Below are 20743 nucleotides of genomic sequence, written 5' to 3'. Positions count from 1 at the left end.
AAGCATGCTGGACAAAGAACATGAAGTAACTAATATCAAATCTGAAGTTCCTTTAAAATTAACCATTGCTTATTATCTGTAAAATAAAATAACAACAGGGAAGATAAAGTGGGTTTTATCACCTCAACTTTACGCCCATGTGTACATAAGAGGAACTGTTCCCTAAATTAGTTTATTTAAGTGAATGGAGCAAATACCTCCCCCGCTCTGCAGCAGGGCTGTCCTTGTCAGGCCTATCGATAGGACATCATTTGAGCATTGGCCCTCTAATTGTGTTGACAACCGGCAATGCTTTTGCCTTTCACCAATCCGGAATAGGAGCTTCAAAAAACAGGGCAAAAAAAATAAGGAATGCTATGCACGGGCCCATAGCCTTCTCCCCAATCCTTGCTTCTCACAAAGAGACAATAAGGAAGAAACGAGCAACAGCTAGTAGCACAGCAGAACCAACAACACAAGAAAACTGCACAGTACCAGCAAATCGACGAGAGACGGAAAGAGAGGAAGTAGGAGCTCACCTGCCTAACGGAGACGAGAATGGTCCGAGGAGGAGGGGCGTTGGCAGGCATCTCTCACCATTTTATGAGCCCATCATCTACACAAAAATAACCAGAAAAGTAATGAAAGAAAGGACCAGACCTAGAAAATAAAAGAGGCACCAATAAGTCAAAATATAATAATTTGTTTTTCTAAACAAAAAATGCAGTCCTAAAAAAATTTAGGCTAGCCAAAAGACAGTGCGATGCCTATCAATATTACAAAGCCATAAAAAATGGTCAACATGGCAAGACTGTCCAGTGCTCAAGCAGGCCTAGAATGGCACACTCAGGAATAGTATAAAGATAAGAAATGAGAGATTATAAAAACTTATATAATGCTAACGTAACTATAAAGATAATGCCTGCATTCTGTAGGTAGACAAGAGCAACAAGTTTGGCCGACTCAAGAGCATCCTTTTCCATCAGTTTATATCTCCGGAGAATTTTCTCTACTGTAACAAAGGATATTTCCAAAGCGTTGGAACATCGATACAAGCAGAGCCAATCACTTGATCACCGACACACCTGGGTAATGGGATGTTTGATCTGGGCACAGAACATGTCCTACCAGCAGCACCATGAGCAAGCTTTCTCGGAATCTGAAACAAATATCTTCGCAATATTATTTTGTCATTCAACTGGGAGCAAGCTATTCTTCTGAAGTTCTTATAAACAACTTACTAACCCAAATAAATCAGGAGTGACAGGAAGAAGATTTGGGAGATGCTCACCTTGCCGTCATAGGCATCAGCCGAGCTCGCCGTGAAGGGCGTGCACAACGGTTGTTTCTCCACGTGACGCCGACGCAGCATGCCAGCAGTGTGGGTCATGGAAGAAGGCGCAGACGGGGCGAGCCGGCAGGCAGGCCAGACCCCTAAGCCGGCCGACCGCCGCCTCAATCTCCCGAACGGCACCGGAGCCCGAGACGGAGGCGGCAAGCTGGTGACACCCTCAGGCCCTCCGCAGAACAGCCGGACAGCTTTGCTGCTCTTCATTCGCCTGTTACAGGTTCAGTTGAATGTGTTAATTACAAAGGCACATAATCACATGAAGGTCTATCAAAAGAAATATCTCACATGATCACAAAGGCACATAATTGCAGTAAACAACTTTTATGAGAACATTAAAGAAATGTAATTATACATGTGAGGGCAAAGAGATTACTCCTTTTCTATTGGATTGTTCATTTTCTCTTCTTTCTTGAATCTGACATATCGTGTTCAGATAAACAATATATTAGAAAACTGAAATCAGACATAAGAATCAAGAGGGCAAAGAGAGAGGGGCACCTAATATGGATTTTCCATGGGTTGCTTTATAAAGGGAGGAATCCAATGAAGAAGGCATCACTGTGAATTAACACGGCCGAGGATGGACCTTCAAAGTATATACATATGTCTCAACTCTGTCTTATCATTGTACCAGTAAGCACAACTGGGGCATTCTCTGCATGGTAAGTAACAACATAAATAGTTTTAGTCACCAAGAGTTGTTTACAAGTGGCATTTCAATTGCTCACTCACATGCATATCTATGCTTGCAAATATTCATCTTTTGTGCAACAAAATCTTAAAATCACAAGAAAATTTCTGGTTTTGTGCTACAAGAGATCATTAGTGCCACAAGAGAGATGCATTAGTGCCACAAGAGAGATTCATCTTTAAATAACCGATTATTTAAGGAAATTTAAAAAGATAGGCAAGCATTAGTGCCACAAGAGAGATGCAGTTGCTTTTGTGCAAAAAAAAGCGCATATATAAAATAGAACATCTTCGGAAAGACGTACTGATTATGCTTGATGAATCATGATTTACATGAAATATTAATATCATAGTAATGGTAAGATTATCTAAGGGAAATTTAAAAGTGAGGCAAAAATAAATTAATGCGCCTAACAGAAGAACTGAGAGGGCAACCTGGAGCAAAACCAGAAAACAAAAGATGGGATACTAAAGTGATCTAAACAATTAATAGCAGTCAGTAAACTACTTAAAAGCATATCTAACCGCAGATCTTCTTTCTCAAATGATATAATCATGCAACCTAATCTCTCCTCCCGCGCCGGCACCGCCCCGCGCTGGGCGGCCACCGCTCCTCCCTCCCTCAACCTCACCTTCCTCAACCTCCTCTCCCACCGCCGCCCAGGGCGTCGCCGGGCAAAGCCCTAGTGGCGTGGTGGCGGACTTCCTCGACGTGACTTGGTACGGGGGCGCGGATCTCGCGCCGGCGGCGGCATCGCACCAGTAGCACAAGAATTTACATAATTATGAAAAGAAAGAAGCATGAATATGAAACTATTGGCCAATACTTTCTATACTCATCACAACCAACATAAAAGGTGCTCGAAGGCCTCACCTCAGATCGATCAAGCAGAGGGATGTGGAGCACACCTCGGAGCAAAGAAGACCAGCAATGAACCTGCAAAGAGCACGCCTAAAAATTTGAACAAATAGTACAGGTTGCTTTCTTCAGAATTATTATGCAGCAAGATCCAGTTTAGCATCTTTCACTTCACGGTGTAGTTAATTGGTAATACTGATTAGCTAAAACACAAGATAAGAAATTATTCTAGAACATGCTTTGAACTCATACCATTTTGGGAACTTCTCACCGTTTTGCTCAATGAGCCGAGGTACATCACACCAGCGCATGAGAATCCTAAGTAAAATTGGAGTGCAAGGAGGTCACCATGTAAGCGAAATAGGTAAAATCAACCTTCACAATGATAAAAAAGAAAATTACTGTTTGGAAAAGATGTATCTGGGAGCTTCCCACCGCTCAATGAACTGTCCGACATTGACGTGAATCATCATCTAAAACAGTATGAACTGATCGTTATGGCTAACTCAGAAGAGAATTGAAGTAAATAGCGCATTTAGTAGCCAAATTATAAGGTGCAGTCCAAAACAAAACAAACTGTACTCCATATCAGTGATGACTAAACTAAAAATACACTAAAGAAAACTATATCACCTCTTCCAACGAATAAACACTCTCCTTGACATCCATATGGCTTGACATGTGAACATGTGAGAGGACAGCAACAAGGAGTGTTTCATCCGTGTCTGCAATACTCACAGATTCATTTGTGTCTGCACTAACAGGCCTGCAAATGAGAACTTGATTCAGTTAAAGACAAAATGAATATTGATGGTTTCTGACATTTCTTGCAATGGAGGTCACCAGACAGCAAAAAAAATGCCCAACACAAAATTATATCCAGAAATATTAGCTGGACCTGAATCCATTAAACAGTCACACCAGAGGTGTTTTCTGGTCAATACACAAAATGGCTATGTAGTGCAAATGGGTAGGTTTTAAATCAATATATATTTATGTGTGTATAAATTACGTGGTATTACCTTGCTCCGATTCTGAAACGTCATTTTGACAAGCATTCTTGGTTCCCATCTTTTACTGTCTGCAATTAAGAAAAGAATACATTTTTCTCTTCAGAAAGTGAGAGAAGCATTCAAATGTTCATCTCAATTAAGCAGTCTACTAACTAAACAAATCACTATCAAGCAGTCTACTAACTAAACTCAAACCTAGGATTTGCGCTACACCAAGCGTCATAGACCATTTACGAATCGCTGCAGGTAAAAGAAAAGTTAGTGCAACGGATGGCTGAGATGAAAAGTGGGGGAAAGATTTTACTGTGCATTGCCAAACGTGTGAACCAGATTCATTTGCCCCTCTCAGACCCCCTGGTTGAGAGGGTGGTCTAGGGACATTGCAAATCACTGTCAAGAACAGATTTGCGCTACACCAAACTCAAACCTAGGATTAGCCTCGCCATGAATAGATATCATGGAGACACATATGAAATAAACCTGCAAGAGCAGAATCAGACCTAGGATTAGTCTCACCAGCAGACTGAGTCAGCAAGATCAGCATCGCTGCTTGAGCGTGCCCGTGGAATGCTGGCGTCCACAACAACAGTCAGTTGAGGAGCGCAAACAAACAAGCAAGCCTCAACCAATTATACAGCTTTGGTGCTCCATCTTCCCCAACAAAAGCCATAGGCCACGGATCTGTCTCCTCTCCTCAACCAATCTAAGCGAATCCTCCATTTACACAAACACCAAAACCTACTATCTGAATCAAAATGGAGGCTTCACAAATCTAGGGTTTGGAAATGGTTGCCATACCTTGGGAGGAGAAATCGCAGCGTATCAGGTTGGTTTCGGCGGACTCCGGTCGTAGCCTCTATGCCAGCAGCCACATTTTCCAATCGATTCCTTGCTCTGGCAGTCGATTCTGGTTGGGGAAGAGGCGACCAGGACGACGACGAGTGAGGCCATGGCTGAGGGAGCGCGACCGGCACCGGTCGGCCTGCCCCCACCACCAACTTCACCCAGCGCCACCCGAAGAGGCGCCCGTCGCTGCTCCTCCACCTCCGTCCCAGCGCCGCCCCTCGTTTCTCCTCCAACGTTTTTTTCCGTCCACTGATGGAGCGCATCGCAGACGAAGGCCCGCCGTGGCTCGCTGCACCGTTGCCGGCGCATCCTGCTGGCCGGAGACATCTCACCGACGTCCAGCCGGCGTATCCTGCAGCGTCGTTCCTGCCGGTCGATCTAGTGCGAGGGTCCCGGACAGGAGGTGGGGACGGCGGAGGGGAGGAGGTACGGGGCTGGGGAAGATGGGACGGCGCCGGAGGGGCCGGGGATGGCGAGGTGAGGTGAGGAGGCGGCGGAGGAGAGAGGCGTGAATTGGGGAGGAAGGGGATTGGGGAGCACGTCGTGGATTGGGGGAGGGGAGCACGTCGTGGATTGGGCAGTGGCCATCCCGATCTAGGGTTTTCACCGTTTCACGGAACAACGACTGAAACGAGCGACGCGGATGAGCGCCAGCCGCTGTCTCTTGCTGCCGGTCCCACACAAAAATGGGCCCAAGCGTCATAGACCATTTACGAATCGCTGCAGGTAAAAGAAAAGTTAGTGCAACGGATGGCTGAGATGAAAAGTGGGGGAAAGATTTTACTGTGCATTGCCAAACGTGTGAACCAGATTCATTTGCCTCTCTCAGACCCCCTGGTTGAGAGGGTAGTCTAGGGACATTTATAGGAGAAATAAGTAATAGCCCCTCTTTGCCTTGCCATACTGTAGTGCATAAAAGATTTTAAAAAGATCAATGGATGTCAACTTTGACCAAGCTTTTCGATAAAAATATCTACTTCTACCAAATCAAATGTATACCATATGAAAATATACGTCGTGAGGAATCTAATGTTATTGATTTGGTATTCTAGATGTTGAGTTTTTTACATACTTAGTCAAACTTTACATTGTTTGACTTTAAAAAAGATTATACGCGCTACATTTCAGCAAGGAGGGAGTATCGGAGGAGAACACACACAATTGGGAAGGAAGTTTCGTTCTAGGGGCGGGGGAGAAGAGGGCAACGATGGTGAAGTTGCTCCCAAATCTTGAGGCCTCGACCCAATACATTGCCATGGTCAATCAAGCAAATATAGAGAGTGCGCACCGGTTATTAGGGTTAGGGTTAGTAGTGGCCTTTGACTGGGCTTCGCGAGTTCCCGTGTTGACGACATCTTCGTGGCGTATTGACATGTTTCTTTCTTTTTAAATCGGAACGAATAATTTCCATGCATCGGATTATCGATACTCTCGTACACAGACATGGCGGTGTCTAAAGTATCGGTGCTTCATAGTTTATATCCTACCCGTCAATTCATGGATAGAGCATGTCATAATCCTATAGTCGTGGTATAGATGATATGTGCACAATCCACCAGCAATCAATCGAGCGAAGGACCGGTAAAAGCTGAGGCGCAGCTAATACTACCATACAAACCGGTACCTAAGGGGACTCTAGGAGTGAGGCGACCGCCCGTCACGGCGACGCTGCTAGTCTGCTTCTCCTCTAGTGGCCCATGGCCCCTCGACGGCGAGAGAGTTCTCGTTCATTGTTTGGTTGTTTTTTATTGTCTTCTTCGGGACGATGACGTTGCGGCTACATCCTGATGGTAGAATAAGATTCTTCCCGCCTTGTCCCTCGCTTCATGCATGGAGCTTTGTGTCTGATGGATCTCCTGGGATCCGAACCGTTTTCAGGTTTGTCGGTGTAGTTACAGGTTTGTCTCTTATGACTTACGGTTCTCGCCATTGATGATGGTTGCTTCTTTGGAGGTTTAGCACAACGCTTCATGTTTGTTTACTACTACTACAACAAGCTCTAATTTAACTCTGCCAAAAATCTATTTATAATTTTTAGTGTTTTTATATTTTTATTGATAATGATTAATAGATTGATCGTTCTTTTTTTCAGAAAAAAGATAAAAGAAAAAGGGAGCCGCGGCTACTCGTCTCCCTCAGTAATAATAAGCACGCGATTAGCAAAACGACACAAGCTCTTCCCAGTTCCCCATCGAGCTACTCCGGCGGCCTCCCCAGCTGAGCTCCCATCACGCTGCGCCGCTCCCTCTCCCAACGCAGACCATGGAGCAGGCGACGGCGCTACCGCCCTCCGACTCCCCGCTCCAGAACCTCCGGCGGTCGCTTCGCTTCACCCTGACTCGGGACGCTTAGCCCATTCCGCATCCCCTCCGCCGGCCGCAAAGCCTCCTCCGATGGCCGGAACCACTCCCGACGGCGCCGATCCGGACATCCCCTCATGCGTCACGGCATCGCGAGCCCCGGAGGACTCATCGACCGAGGCGGCGCGGCGCCTCCAGCGGGTGCGAGCGAACCTCCGCCTCCCAGCCGACCGGCCCTTCGCGTCCCCGTCCGCCGACCACGACGTCGGCCTCCGCGCCCTCCGCCTCATCGACTTCATCCGCCTCGACCTCCCCTCCTCCGGCGTCCCGCGCCCTGACCTCGTCGCCGAGCTCATCGCCAACTACTCCAGCAGCCGCGGATGGAGCTCCGTTCGTGGCGAGCAAATCAAGGTCTCCTTCGAATCGTTCGCCAATGCGCTCTGCCTGCCTCCCCACGGTACCCCGGCTGGCAGCGTCGCAGTCGCAGACCGCGCTGCCGTGGCCTCCGCCGCAAGAGAGTTCACCAGGGTTTACATCGGGGCGCCGGCGGAGGCTGCCACCGCCGTGAAGCGCCGGCTGCCGGGCGTCTTCTTCGAGAAGGACGCGAGCCGTGGCCCGGAGTACACGACGGAGCTGCTCTGGGAGCTGGTGAAGCACGAGATGGAGCACCTGCCACCTGGTTCAGAGCGAGAGCACCGACTGGGTGAGCTACTACGCTGCCTTCCTACAGAGGCTCGTCTGGGTGGAGAGGCCGGAGCTCTTCCAACTGCCACCGGCAGTTGCACCGGCGGCATTCTGTGTCTGCAACCAAGAAGCGGATTGCGGCTCTGAGTTTGACATTGATATTGACATGGCATCCAAGAAGTTGGACGTGACATCTAACAAGACCGAGGCAGCCAAGGTGATGGCTGCCGCGTTTAAGAGGAAACAGCGGCTTGCTCACAAGAGGAAGAGCAAGCGCCGATATGCAATCTGGGCTGGGTGTGTCCGGGTTTTGCTTAAGTAATCTTGCTCTACTCATAGTGCCACTGGATTAGTTAAAAGGTCGTACTATGTGTTAGCTCTTAATCTTGATTGTATCTGCATTTTTATTACGTTTGCATGTAGTTGTGGTTCTAGAGATTGTAGGCCGGTGGAGCTTCAACCAGATCGCACGAGGTGAGATGCCAGCAGCCGTGTGATGCGGTGTGCAGGTGTGATGCCACAAGGTTGTGTGAAACGGCCTGAGCGTGGAGGAAGGAGAAGGCTTGCATGACCCAGTCTCAGCCGAGTGATTCGGTATAGATCAGTGTGTCAGCTAGTTGCATGCCATTCAGTTAGCCGTGCATGTGCAAGTGGTGGTCGTGTGTTAGTGGCCAATGTGGTGTGCATGCGTGGCTAGTGCGTGTGTGGGCGTGAGTCTATTTAACCAGAGTTGTAAGCATGTTTCCATTTGAGAAATACAGAGGAAGAAAAGCTCGTGGCTGTGTGAAGCAGCACGAGGCAAAAATCCAGTCTTTGCGTTCCTGTGAGAAGCAGCAGCGAGAGAGAGGATTCAGAGAGCTGAGCGAGTCAGCTCTTTCACTATGTGTGCTGGTTCTTAATGATCTTGGAACTAGATTAATCACCCTGTTGTATATATAGCCTTGGCATGGGATGGATGCTGATACTAATGTATTTAGCTGCCCTCCTTCTTTGTACTTTACTAGTATCATCAATGGTATGTCATGAGATGCTCCTTTTGTATAGTCTCTACTGACAACTCGCAGTCCCGAAGTGCGGACAACTGGGTTTATATGATTTTTATTCATGCGGACAACTTTCTCTTCTTCCTTAGATTTTGTTCTATAACAGTGAGATGTGACTAGTGAGGATCCAAAGCTGATGCATGCTCTCTTGTTCAGGTTGTGTCCAGATGAAGATAAAGAAGGTGACCTGAATGGGCTGATTGTTCTTGTGCAGTTAAACTTCAACGGCTGCTCTTTGCCCTGTTAATTTGTACTAACATGTTTCAGATTCTTAAACTGCATGCTCTGTTCTTGAGTTCAGGAGGAGTGAATTTTTTTGAAATGTTGCATGCAGAGTTGTAATGTTTGCTCAGAGTTACCTCGTTTATGCTTTGAATAATTTGTACGTGTCATTGCGACAATCATGGCATCACTTCTAAGCTTTTCACATGCATGGGAGAATTAATCAAAGGTCTGCTTAAGTTGTGACCAAGTCAGACTCGGGCTATTCTGTAAGGGGAAGGATGCTGAGGTGTAAATTAGCATGATAGAATTGGCAAAAATAAGTTTGGACTTTTTCTGATCTTTGGAATCTGGAAGGATAACAAGGCCACTACGAACCAGTCATAGCTTTTTGATTAGGATTCCATACGCATCGACAAAGAAGCTAGTCCCCCCTGCCTCCCGTGTCGCTCCGCTGGGGGCGACACCGGGGGCGAAACCCTAGCGCCGCCTCCCCCCTCCCCCTTCCTCCCCTAGCCTCGCCGCCACCAGAGGGGCTGCCGGGCAAGCCCGTGCGGCACCGAGGAAGGTGGCGGCGGGGATCTCGCCGCTCTGCCTCGCGCGGAGGGCTTCGGAACGCCGGGGCGGCGGCCCCGGGCTGGGTGGACGGCGTCTATTCGGCGGCGGGTGGCGTCCGTGGTGCGTGCCCTCCCCCTCCCTCGGCCGTGCGGGCGGCGAGGAGGTGGTGGCCGGAGGTCAGGGGGCCGGGCTGAGCCGCCGGCCCTGGTCCCAGATCTGAAGCTCGAAGCCTCTTTTGGCCCGATTTGCTCCTCCCCTGCCTGATCTGGTGCTGGGCGATCTCCGTCGGTCCAGGTGCAAGGTGGGCTGGTTCGGTGCGGGCAGGTACCGGGGGAAACCCTTGGCCAGCGGTGGTGGCCACGACGGTGACGGCGCTGCGGGCGCCGTGCTCCTTCTTGAAGGCCTCGTCGAGGTATCGTCCTTCACTACCCCTCCCTGTCTTGGGTGAAAGCCCTGGTTCCCCTTTCAGATGACGGCGGCGTTGCGATGTCGTTCACCTTCTTGGAGGCGCCATCATGGGGTCTAAAGGGATGGTGGTTGAGCAATTCGCCGGAGGGGGCCGTGGCGACCCCGGTCGTTTCGGCTTTGGTGTGTCTTCGTCCAGCAACTGTGGCCTGGTATGGTGATTGAAGCTTTGGTGGTGGTGATCGGTTGGTGGAGCTCCTGCAGCGTCTCTAGTGGGTTCTTCCTGGCAGCATGCTTCCGGTGCTCCCCGGTGTTCTAGGGTGAACTCCTTCGCCTCCGGACGGGTCGGCGCTCTTCGATCCAGAGCGAGGGACATGGGGTCCCTTCCGGAGGTGAAGACGGCGGAGTACGGGCTCTGATGTGTCGGCTGAAGCGGACGATGGCGCGTTGCTAGCTACTTCCTCCTTTGATGTCTGCCCCATAGTTTTTTAGTCTGTAGTGCCGGGCTGTGGCATTGGTGCCTCAAGCTGTGCTCTTGTGTTTATCTTCTGTGTGCTTGTGTTGCCGGTTGCCTCTAAGTTGTGTGTAAGCTCGTTTGTATTTGCCGTTGTCGGCGTTATTAATTTAACGCGGGGCTTAGGCCTACTGTTTAAAAAAACAAAGAAGCTAGTAGGCTCACGGTGGATCAAATTGCTACATATTGCACCTCATGCGGATGTCAAGCTACTCACAGATATACACCTCAATCGGATGTCAAGCTACTCACAGATATTCAGATGAAAGGTGAATCTTTCACTAATATTTAGACAAAAATAATGTGCAACTTGCAAGTCAACACTCAACAATATAGCAAAAACCAAAAAAAAGAAAGATGAAACACATGTAGATTGCTAAATATTAATAATAAGACAGACACTAGATAATCTTTCTAAAAAATAAAACCCAGAAGAAAAGGAACTTGCAAGGCACACCGCCAGATAAGTGGATCCTTCAGATGAAAGGCGGACCATTGACAACATAACCCTCCAGTGTCCCGAAGAAGGCATGCTGAACAAGAGTTTGCTTCAACCAAAGGGGACTAAGACCAAGCATTTCACCATGAAAACTAGCGACCACCTTTCCATCCATGTCGATGTGAAGTAGCCCTTGGGCAAATTTGGCCAGCCCGAAGAAGTCACCGTCCCAAGATTGAAGGAACACACACCATTCTTCATGGTACTCTCCAAACTGCTTCCCAAGCTCCGCAACTGGCAATTCAACCTTTTGCTTGAAGGCCCAGACTTCGCCTTCGTAATCCTCCATCGCCCAGATATCCGCGACTGTCACTCCACGGTTAAAGCTAGCTATGCCAAGCGTGCCACCAGTCTGAAAGAGGTCAGCAACTCCTGAAACAACGGGAGAGCGCATCTGCCGGAACGACTCAGCTGTGGTGTCGAATACCATTATGGTGTGTCCCATGTACCAATGTAGGCTACCATGGATGAGGACAGGTGCAGCGTGTATCTCCTCCCATGCATCGGGGAAGGGGAACCCTATGTGCCTTGGTGGGTCGGTGGAGCCTATCGTGAAGACGAAGAGGCGAGCTTGAACATCAACCCTCAACTCTACGAGAAGTCGGTACTCGCCGGTAGGGCTATGCGGGTACATCGCCAAGACCGTGAAGTCGAATTCATCATACTGAGCGTAGTCATCAAGCTGGTGGAGCGGTGCGTACTGCCGAGTTGTGGGGTTGCAGATGGAGAACTTGGTGTCGTCGTCGTCGGAGAGGAGGAGGAGGCCGTCGCAGGAGGCCACCATGTTGGATAAGGTGGTGTCTAGTCGGGCAAGTGGCTGGAGCTGGCCGTCAGCGGCAACCCCTGCCTGATGGTCGAAGGGGACGACGTCAATGCCGCTTTTACGGTCGTCGCAGACGAGGGGGAGGTTGGGCTGGCGGACGTGGTGGGCGACGAGGAAGTCGCGGGTGGAAGTGGCGCGGCTCCACGCGCGGCAGACGGCGCGGCAGCGGAGGAGGGATTTGGGAGGCAGGCGGACAAGGACCTCCCATATCACGATCTCATCCGGGAGGCTCTGGTCGAGAGGGGTTGCTCCTTCTCCGTCGCCGGTGGCCTCCGCCATGGCCAGGCTTTCGGTCGCAGGAAAGATCGAGATGGGTGGGTTTTTCTTTTCTTTTAGATGGCGATGGGAAGTTGTGGCGGCGGAAGTAGATAAATAGGGCTGCGCACACACATCCTTTAACTTCTCAAACGGGCTGCAGTTTATCTAAACGCGTTTAAATCTCTACTAACAAACTATAACTCCTCTAACTAATTCTTGGATAAGTAAAAATTTGTTCTGTTAACACCCGAGATCCACGTTTTGAGGAAAAAAAACGGATCTAAGACGTTTTCTACAAACGAGTTTACTATATCCGGCCTCGTTCCTCTTCTCGGCCATGAACTTCGATCGGTGAAAAACAAGGTCTAAAAGAAATTAATTAATCATGTTCACGATTATTCACAGCATGAAACCTTGTAATTGTTGTTTCGATTTTCATGTAAAAATTAGTGAAGTAGTAAAGAAAATCATCTAAAGCTTGCATACGTTGAGCAATTCTTCCTAAATGGGCTGCATCCCAACTTCCCAAGTTGCATCCATCCAATGTACAAGTTATTGACTGCTGTCACGGCTGGTATAATACTTTTTTCTTTCTTTTCAAAACAGGGCATCGTCCAGCCTCTGCATTGATACGATGCACACGGCCTTTTCATTTATTGCAAAGTTCAGTACAGTAAAGGGTTGAGACATCTATCAATCATCGGAAAATGAAAAACAACATTACCTTAAGCATTAAACAACATTACCTTAAGCATTCTGTAATCTACTAGTGTGCCGCCACCTAGTAGCATGGAAGTAGAAGTCCGAAGTAACCGTTAGCAGATGGTTGCACCCAGTAACCATAGTCTCCAGCTGATCCTCTGGGAAAAGAAAAGCCCATTGTTGAATCCAGTATGTTTCTCCTCAGATAACCTGCAAAAAAATAGTTTCCTTTTGCATGTTAAAAATAATGTCACTCCTACTTGTCTAAATTGACCAACATACGGCTGAAATTCCAATCCGCATTCTTGCTTTATCAATTTTATTTACCCCATTGAGCCAATTGCCAAACATATTGGTAAAATTAGTAGGAGGAGGCAAATCATATGTTAAATAAACACTGGTAGAAAAATGGCCTTCCGTCCAGCCCCATTAGTCGCCAAAATATAGGAACCGCGACTAATGGGGTCTTTAGTCGCGGTTCGGGTGGCGAACCGCGACTAAAGACCTGGGCCCAGCGCACTCGGTTGGCCAGGCCAACCGGGACTAAAGGCCCATCCCTATAAAAGGGCCTCAGCTCACAGCACTTAGCCATTTGGTGCCACTTCTCTTCACAAGCTTCACAAGGGGGTGTAGGTTTGCTTTTGGTTCCTCTTATGCACACAAGGTGTTTGATGAAATGCCCCAAGAGCATGAAACAAACATGATATGAAGTGTCGGAGCCACACTTGAGCGCCCTCATTTATTTTTTCCTCCTCGATCGCGGTTAGCAACTTGAACCTTTCATATGTGTCATTGATAAAATATGCATGTGTGTAGTTCATTGTTTAATTTCTATTGTTTATAGCTAGTTAGTTTAACAAATGCATGATGGTTAATGAAGGAGATATGCCCTAGAGGCAATAATAAAGTGGTTATTATTTATATCTTTATGTTTATGATAAATGTTTATATATCATGCTATAATTGTATTAACCGAAACATTAGTACATGTGTGATATGTAGACAACAAGAAGTCCCTAGTATGCCTCTTAAACTAGCTTGTTGATTAATGGATGATTAGTTTCATAATCATGAACATTGGATGTTATTAATAACAAGGTTATATCATTATATGAATGATGTAATGGACACACCCAATTAAGCGTAGCATAAGATCTCGTCATTAAGTTATTTGCTATAAGCTTTCGATACATAGTTACCTAGTCCTTATGACCATGAGATCATGTAAATCACTTATACCGGAAAGGTACTTTGATTACACCAAACACCACTGCGTAAATGGGTGGCTATAAAGGTGGGATTAAGTATCCGGAAAGTATAAGTTGAGGCATATGGATCAACAGTGGGATTTGTCCATCCCGATGACGGATAGATATACTCTGGGCCCTCTCGGTGGAATGTCGTCTAATGTCTTGCAAGCATATGAATGAGTTCATAAGAGACCACATACCACGGTACGAGTAAAGAGTACTTGTCAGGAGACGAGGTTGAACAAGGTATAGAGTGATACTGAAGATCAAACCTCGGACAAGTAAAATATCGCGTGACAAAGGGAATTGGTATTGTATGTGAATGGTTCATTCGATCACTAAAAGTCATCGTTGAATATGTGGGAGCCATTATGGATCTCCAGATCCCGCTATTGGTTATTGGTCGGAGTGAGTACTCAACCATGTCCGCATAGTTCACGAACCGTAGGGTGACACACTTAAAGTTGGATGTTGAAATGATAGTACTTGAATATGGAATGGAGTTCGAATATTTGTTCGGAGTCCCGGATGAGATCCCGGACATCACGAGGAGTTCCGGAATGGTCCGGAGAATAAGATTCATATATAGGATGTCATTTTATGTGAATTAAAATGTCGCGGAAGGTTCTATGGAAGGTTCTAGAAGGTTCTAGAAAAGTCCGGAAGAAACCACCAAGGAAGGTGGAGTCCACATGGGACTCCACCTCCATGGCCGGCCAACCCTAGTGGGGGAGGAGTCCCAAGTGGACTCCCCCTTAGGGGGCCGGCCACCCCCCCATATGGGAGGTGGAACTCCCACCTCTAGTGGGAGTTCTAGCTTGGCTAGGTTTCCCCTCCATATGGAAGGTTTTTGGTTCGGGTCTTATTCGAAGACTTGGATACCAACACTTGGGGTTCCACCTATATAATGAGGGGCATAGGGGAGGGGGCCGGACACACCAAAGCCACAAGTTGGCCGCGCCCCCTTGAGGCCGGCCACCCCCTCCCAAACCCTAGCCGCCCCCCTCTCCTCCATATCTCCCGCGTAGCTTTAGCGAAGCTCCGCCGGAGTTCTCCACCGCCACCGACACCACGCCGTCGTGCTGTCGGATTCAAGAGGAGCTACTACTTCCGCTGCCCGCTGGAACGGGAGGTGGACGTCGTCTTCATCAATAACCGAACGTGTGACCGAGTACGGAGGTGCTGCCCGTTCGTGGCGCCGGAACCGATCGTGATCAAGATCTTCTACGCGCTTTTGCAAGCGGCAAGTGAACGTCTACCGCAGCAACAAGAGCCTCCTCTTGTAGGCTTTGGAATCTCTTCAAGGGTGAGACTCGATACCCCCTCGTTGCTACCGTCTTCTAGATTGCATCTTGGCTTGGATTGCGTGTTCGCGGTAGGAAAAATTTTGTTTTCTATGCAACGTTATCCTACAGTGGTATCAGAGCCGTGTCTATGCATAGATGGTTGCACGAGTAGAACACAATGGTTTTGTGGGCGTTGATGCTCTTGTTATCTTTAGTTTGAGTACTTTGCATCTTTGTGGCATAGTGGGATGAAGCGGCTCGGACTAACTTTACATGACCGCGTTCATGAGACTTGTTCCTCGTTCGACATGCAACTTGTATTGCATAAGAGGCTTTGCGGGTGTCTGTCTCTCCTACTATAGTGAAGATTCAATTTACTCTTCTATTGAAAACATTAGTATCAACGTTGTGGTTCATGTTCGTAGGTAGATTAGATCTCTCGAAAACCCTAAACCACGTAAAATATGCAAACCAAATTAGAGACGTCTAACTTGTTTTTGCAGGGTTTGGTGATGTGATATGGCCATAATGTGATGATGAATATGTATGAGATGATCATTATTGTATTGTGGCAACCGGCAGGAGCCTTATGGTTGTCTTTAAATTTCATGTTGAGTAGTATTTCAAAGTAGTTGTAATAGTTGCTACATGGAGGACAATCATGAAGACGGCGCCATTGACCTTGACGCTACACCGACGATGATGGAGATCATGCCCGAAGATGATGGAGATCATGTCCGTGCTTTGGAGATGAAGATCAAAGGCGCAAAGACAAAAGGGCCATATCATATCACATATGAACTGCATGTGATGTTAATCCTTTTATGCATCTTATTTTGCTTAGATCGCGACGGTAGCATTATAAGATGATCCCTCACTAAAATCTCAAGATAATAAAGTGTTCATCCTTAGTAGCACCGTTACCAAGTCTTGTCGTTTCGAAGCATCTCGTGATGATCGGGTGTGATAGATTCAATAAGTACATACAACGGGTGCAAGACAATTTTGCACATGCGGATACTAAGGTGGCCTTGACGAGCCTAGCATGTACAGACATGGTCTCGGAACACGTGATACCGAAAGGCAGAGCATGAATCATATGGTTGATATGATGAACACTTTGAGTGTTCGCCATTGAAATCACACCTTTTCTCGTGATGATCGGGTTTAGGTGCGGTGGATTTGGTTCGTGTGATCACTAAGACAATACGAGGGATATTGTTTTGAGTGGGAGTTCACTTAGATTTTTAATTATGTTGAATTAAAATTTGAACTCAATCTGTCATAAACTTAGTCTAAACTTTTGCAAATATATGTTGTAGAGATGGCGTCCTGATACGTCTCCGACGTATCGATAATTTCTTATGTTCCATGCCACATTATTGATGTTATCTACATGTTTTATGCACACTTTATGTCATATTCGTGCATTTTCTGGAACTAACCTATTAACAAGATGCCGAAGTGCCGATTCTTTGTTTTTCTGCTGTTTTTGGTTTCAGAAATCCTAGTAATGAAATATTCTCGGAATTGGACGAAATCAACGCCCAGGGTCCTATTTTGCCACGAAGCTTCCAGAAGTCCGAAGAGGAGACGAAGAGGGGCCACGAGGGGGCCACACCCTAGGGCGGCGCGGCCCCCCCTTGGCCGCGCGGCCCTGTGGTGTGGGGCCCTCGTGCCGCCTCCTGACCTGCCCTTCCGCCTACTTAAAGCCTCCGTTGCGAAACCCCTAGTACCGAGAGCCACGATACGGAAAACCTTCCAGAGACGCCGCCGCCGCCGATCCCATCTCGGGGGATCCAGGAGATCGCCTCCGGCACCCTGCCGGAGAGGGGAATCATCTCCCGGAGGACTCTACGCCGCCATGGTCGCCTCCGGAGTGATGTGTGAGTAGTCTACCCCTGGACTATGGGTCCATAGCAGTAGCTAGATGGTTGTCTTCTCCCCATTGTGCTTCATTGTCGGATCTTGTGAGCTGCCTAACATGATCAAGATCATCTATCTGTAATTCTATATGTTGCGTTTGTTGGGATCCGATGAATAGAGAATACTTGTTATGTTGATTATCAAAGTTATGTCTATGTGTTGTTTATGATCTTGCATGCTCTCCGTTACTAGTAGATGCTCTGGCCAAGTAGATGCTTGTAACTCCAAGAGGGAGTATTTATGCTCGATAGTGGGTTCATGCCTCCATTGATATCTGGGACAATGACAGAAAGTTCTAAGGTTGTGGATGTGCTGTTGCCACTAGGGATAAAACATTAGTGCTATGTTCAAGGATGTAGTTACTAGTTACATTACGCGCAATACTTAATGCAATTGTCTGTTGTTAGCAACTTAATACTGGAGGGGGTTCGGATGATAACCTGAAGGTGGACTTTTTAGGCATAGATGCATGCTGGATGGCGGTCTATGTACTTTGTCGTAATGCCCAATTAAATCTCACTATACTCATCATAATATGTATGTGCATGGTCATGCCCTCTTTATTTGTCAATTGCCCAACTGTAATTTGTTCACCCAACATGCTGTTTATCTTATGGGAGAGGCACCTCTAGTGAACTGTGGACCCCGGTCCAATTCTCTATACTGAAATACAATCTACTGCAATACTGTTCTACTGTTTTCTGCAAACAATCATCTTCCACACAATTCGGTTAATCCTTTGTTACAGCAAGCCGGTGAGATTGACAACCTCACTGTTTCGTTGGGGCAAAGTACTTTGGTTGTGTTGTGCAGGTTCCACGTTGGCGCCGGAATCCCTGGTGTTGCGCCGCACTACATCCCGCCGCCATCAACCTTCAACGTGCTTCTTGGCTCCTCCTGGTTCGATAAACCTTGGTTTCTTTCTGAGGGAAAACTTGCTGCTGTGCGCATCATACCTTCCTCTTGGGGTTCCCAACGAATGTGTGAGTTACACGCCATCAAGCTCTTTTTCTAGCGCCGTTGCCGGGGAGATCAAGACACGCTGCAAGGGGAGTCTCCACTTCTCAATCTCTTTACTTTGTTTTTGTCTTGCTTAGTTTTATTTACTACTTTGTTTGCTGCACTAAATCAAAATACAAAAAAATTAGTTGCTAGTTTTACTTTATTTGCTATCTTGTTTGCTATATCAAAAACACAAAAAAATTAGTTACTTGTATTTACTTTATCTAGTTTGCTTTATTTACTGTTGCTAAAATGGCTACCCCTGAAAATACTAAGTTGTGTGACTTCACAACCACAAATAATAATGATTTCTTATGCACACCTATTGCTCCACCTGCTACTACAGCAGAATTCTTTGAAATTAAACCTCGCTTTATCGAATCTTGTTATGCGAGAGCAATTTTCTGGTGTTAGTTCTGATGATGCTGCTGCCCATCTCAATAATTTTGTTGAATTGTGTGAAATGCAAAAGTATAAAGATGTAGATGGTGACATTATAAAATTAAAATTGTTCCCTTTCTCATTAAGAGGAAGAGCTAAAGATTGGTTGCTATCTCTGCCTAAGAATAGTATTGATTCATGGACTAAATGCAAGGATGCTTTTATTGGTAGATATTATCCCCCTGCTAAAATTATATCTTTGAAGAGTAGCATAATGAATTTTAAACAATTAGATACTGAACATGTTGCTCAAGCTTGGGAAAGAATGAAATCTCTGGTTAAAAATTGCCCAACTCATGGACTGACTACTTGGATGATCATCCAAACCTTCTATGCAGGACTAAATTTTTCTTCGCGGAATTTATTGGATTCAGCTGCTGGAGGTACCTTTATGTCCATCACTCTTGGTGAAGCAACAAAGCTTCTTGATAATATGATGATCAATTACTCTGAATGGCACACGGAAAGAGCTCCACAAGGTAAGAAGGTAAATTCTGTCGAAGAAACCTCTTCCTTGAGTGATAAGATTGATGCTATTATGTCTATGCTTGTGAATGATAGGACTAATATTGATACTAATAATGTTCCGTTAGCTTCATTGGTTGCACAAGAAGAACATGTTGATGTAAACTTCATTAAAAATAATAATTTCAACAACAATGCTTACCGGAACAATTCTAGTAATAACTATAGGCCATATCCTTATAATAATGGCAACGGCTATGCTAATTCTTATGGGAATTCTTACAACAATAATAGGAGTTCACCCCCTGGACTAGAAGCTATGCTTAAAAAATTTATTAGTACACAAACTGCTTTTAACAAATCTGTTGAAGAAAAGCTTGGGAAAATTGATATACTTGCTTCTAAAGTCGATAGTCTTGCTGCTGATGTTGATCTTTTGAAATCGAAAGTTATGCCTAATGAAAATCATCATAACAAAATTACTACTACAGCAAATGCCATCCAAGTTAGAATAAATGAGAATATAAGATTAATGGCTGAACTGCGTGCTAGGTGGGATAGAGAAGAAAATGAAAAACTAGCTAAAGAGAAGAATGTAGCTAAAGTTTGGACTATTACCACCACTTGTAATGCTAATGCTACACATGTTGCTGCACCTCCTACTAATAATAATAAAAGAATTGGTGTTAGCAATGTTTCCACTTCTAATGCAAAGCGCGAGAAACTGCCTGAAACTGCTAAAATCATTAAACCGCTCGTGATAAAACTGCTGAAATTTTTTCCAACATTGGGGATGATGATCCCATTGCTTTAGATTATAATGGTTTGAATTTTGATGATTGCCATATCTCTGAAGTTATAAAGTTCTTGCAAAAACTTGCTAAAAGTCCTAATGCTAGTGCTATAAATTTGGCTTTCACGCAACATATTACAAATGCTCTCATAAAAGCTAGAGAAGAGAAACTAGAGCGCGAAGCCTCTATTCCTAGAAAGCTAGAGGATGGTTGGGAGCCCATCATTAAGATGAAGGTTAAAGATTTTGATTGTAATGCTTTATGTGATCTTGGTGCAAGTATTTCTGTTATGCCTAAGAAAATTTATAATATGCTTGACTTGCCACCGCTGAAAAATTGTTATTTGGATGTTAATCTTGCTGATCATTCTACAAAGAAACCTTTGGGGAAAGTTGATAATGTTCGCATTACCGTTAACAATAACCTTGTCCCCGTTGATTTTGTTGTCTTGGATATTGAATGCAATGCATCTTGTCCCATTATATTGGGAAGACCTTTTCTTCGAACTGTTGGTGCTATCATTGATATGAAGGAAGGTAATATAAAATATCAATTTCCTCTCAAGAAAGGTATGGAACACTTCCCTAGAAAGAGAATGAAGTTACCTTTTGATTCTATTATGAGAACAAATTATGATGTTGACACTTCGTCTCTTGATAATACTTGATACACACTTTCTGCGCCTAGCTGAAAGGCGTTAAAGAAAAGCGCTTATGGGAGACAACCCATGTTTTTACCTACAGCACTTTGTTTTTATTTTGTGTCTTGGAAGTTGTTTACTACTGTAGCAACCTCTCCTTATCTTAGTTTAGTGTTTTATTGTGCCAAGTAAA

At 46.0% G+C, this 20743-nt stretch overlaps 2 protein-coding genes across 3 annotated transcripts; both read right to left on the bottom strand.

The window, feature by feature from the left end:
- Positions 1-212: 212 nt before the first annotated feature.
- Positions 213-3992, bottom strand: LOC127303057 (uncharacterized). 2 transcript variants are annotated; one of them, XM_071821210.1, is made up of 8 exons: positions 3902-3992; positions 3513-3645; positions 3132-3352; positions 2895-2957; positions 1271-1538; positions 1065-1138; positions 519-595; positions 213-321 (listed from the first exon to the last, which is right to left on the bottom strand). In XM_071821210.1, exons 3-7 carry the CDS (start codon positions 3188-3190, stop codon positions 592-594), a joined length of 468 nt encoding a protein of 155 aa, XP_071677311.1. In that variant the 5' UTR covers positions 3191-3352; positions 3513-3645; positions 3902-3992; the 3' UTR covers positions 213-321; positions 519-591. The 2 variants fall into 2 exon arrangements, with proteins under 2 accessions (XP_071677311.1, XP_071677310.1); XM_071821209.1 differs by lacking the exons at positions 213-321; positions 519-595 and having other exon boundaries at positions 891-1138.
- A 6905-nt stretch (positions 3993-10897) lies between these two features.
- On the bottom strand, positions 10898-12177 carry LOC127298434 (F-box only protein 8-like). The gene has a single exon (XM_051328281.1). The coding sequence runs from the start codon at positions 12063-12065 to the stop codon at positions 10941-10943; it is 1125 nt and encodes a 374-aa protein (XP_051184241.1). The 5' UTR covers positions 12066-12177; the 3' UTR covers positions 10898-10940.
- Between the last annotated feature and the right edge of the window lie 8566 nt (positions 12178-20743).

The sequence above is a fragment of the Lolium perenne genome, chromosome 5, assembly GCF_019359855.2.
Source record: "Lolium perenne isolate Kyuss_39 chromosome 5, Kyuss_2.0, whole genome shotgun sequence".
In the NCBI taxonomy this organism is placed as follows: Eukaryota; Viridiplantae; Streptophyta; class Magnoliopsida; order Poales; family Poaceae; genus Lolium; species Lolium perenne.
Note: the sequence above shows the minus strand (reverse complement) of the source record. Positions and strands in the feature narration are given on the sequence as shown.

Excerpts from the sequence above, each read along its gene's own strand:
- LOC127303057 (XM_071821209.1), bottom strand. The coding sequence starts at position 3,190 with ATGCGCTGGTGTGATGTACCTCGGCTCATTGAGCAAAACGGTGAGAAG. Across the intron at positions 1,539-2,894 it reads CTCTGCTTGATCGATCTGAG|GCGAATGAAGAGCAGCAAAG; the intron begins GTGAGGCCTTCG and ends AACCTGTAACAG. Across the intron at positions 1,139-1,270 it reads CTGATGCCTATGACGGCAAG|ATTCCGAGAAAGCTTGCTCA; the intron begins GTGAGCATCTCC and ends TATTTGTTTCAG.
- LOC127298434 (XM_051328281.1), bottom strand. The coding sequence starts at position 12,065 with ATGGCGGAGGCCACCGGCGACGGAGAAGGAGCAACCCCTCTCGACCAG.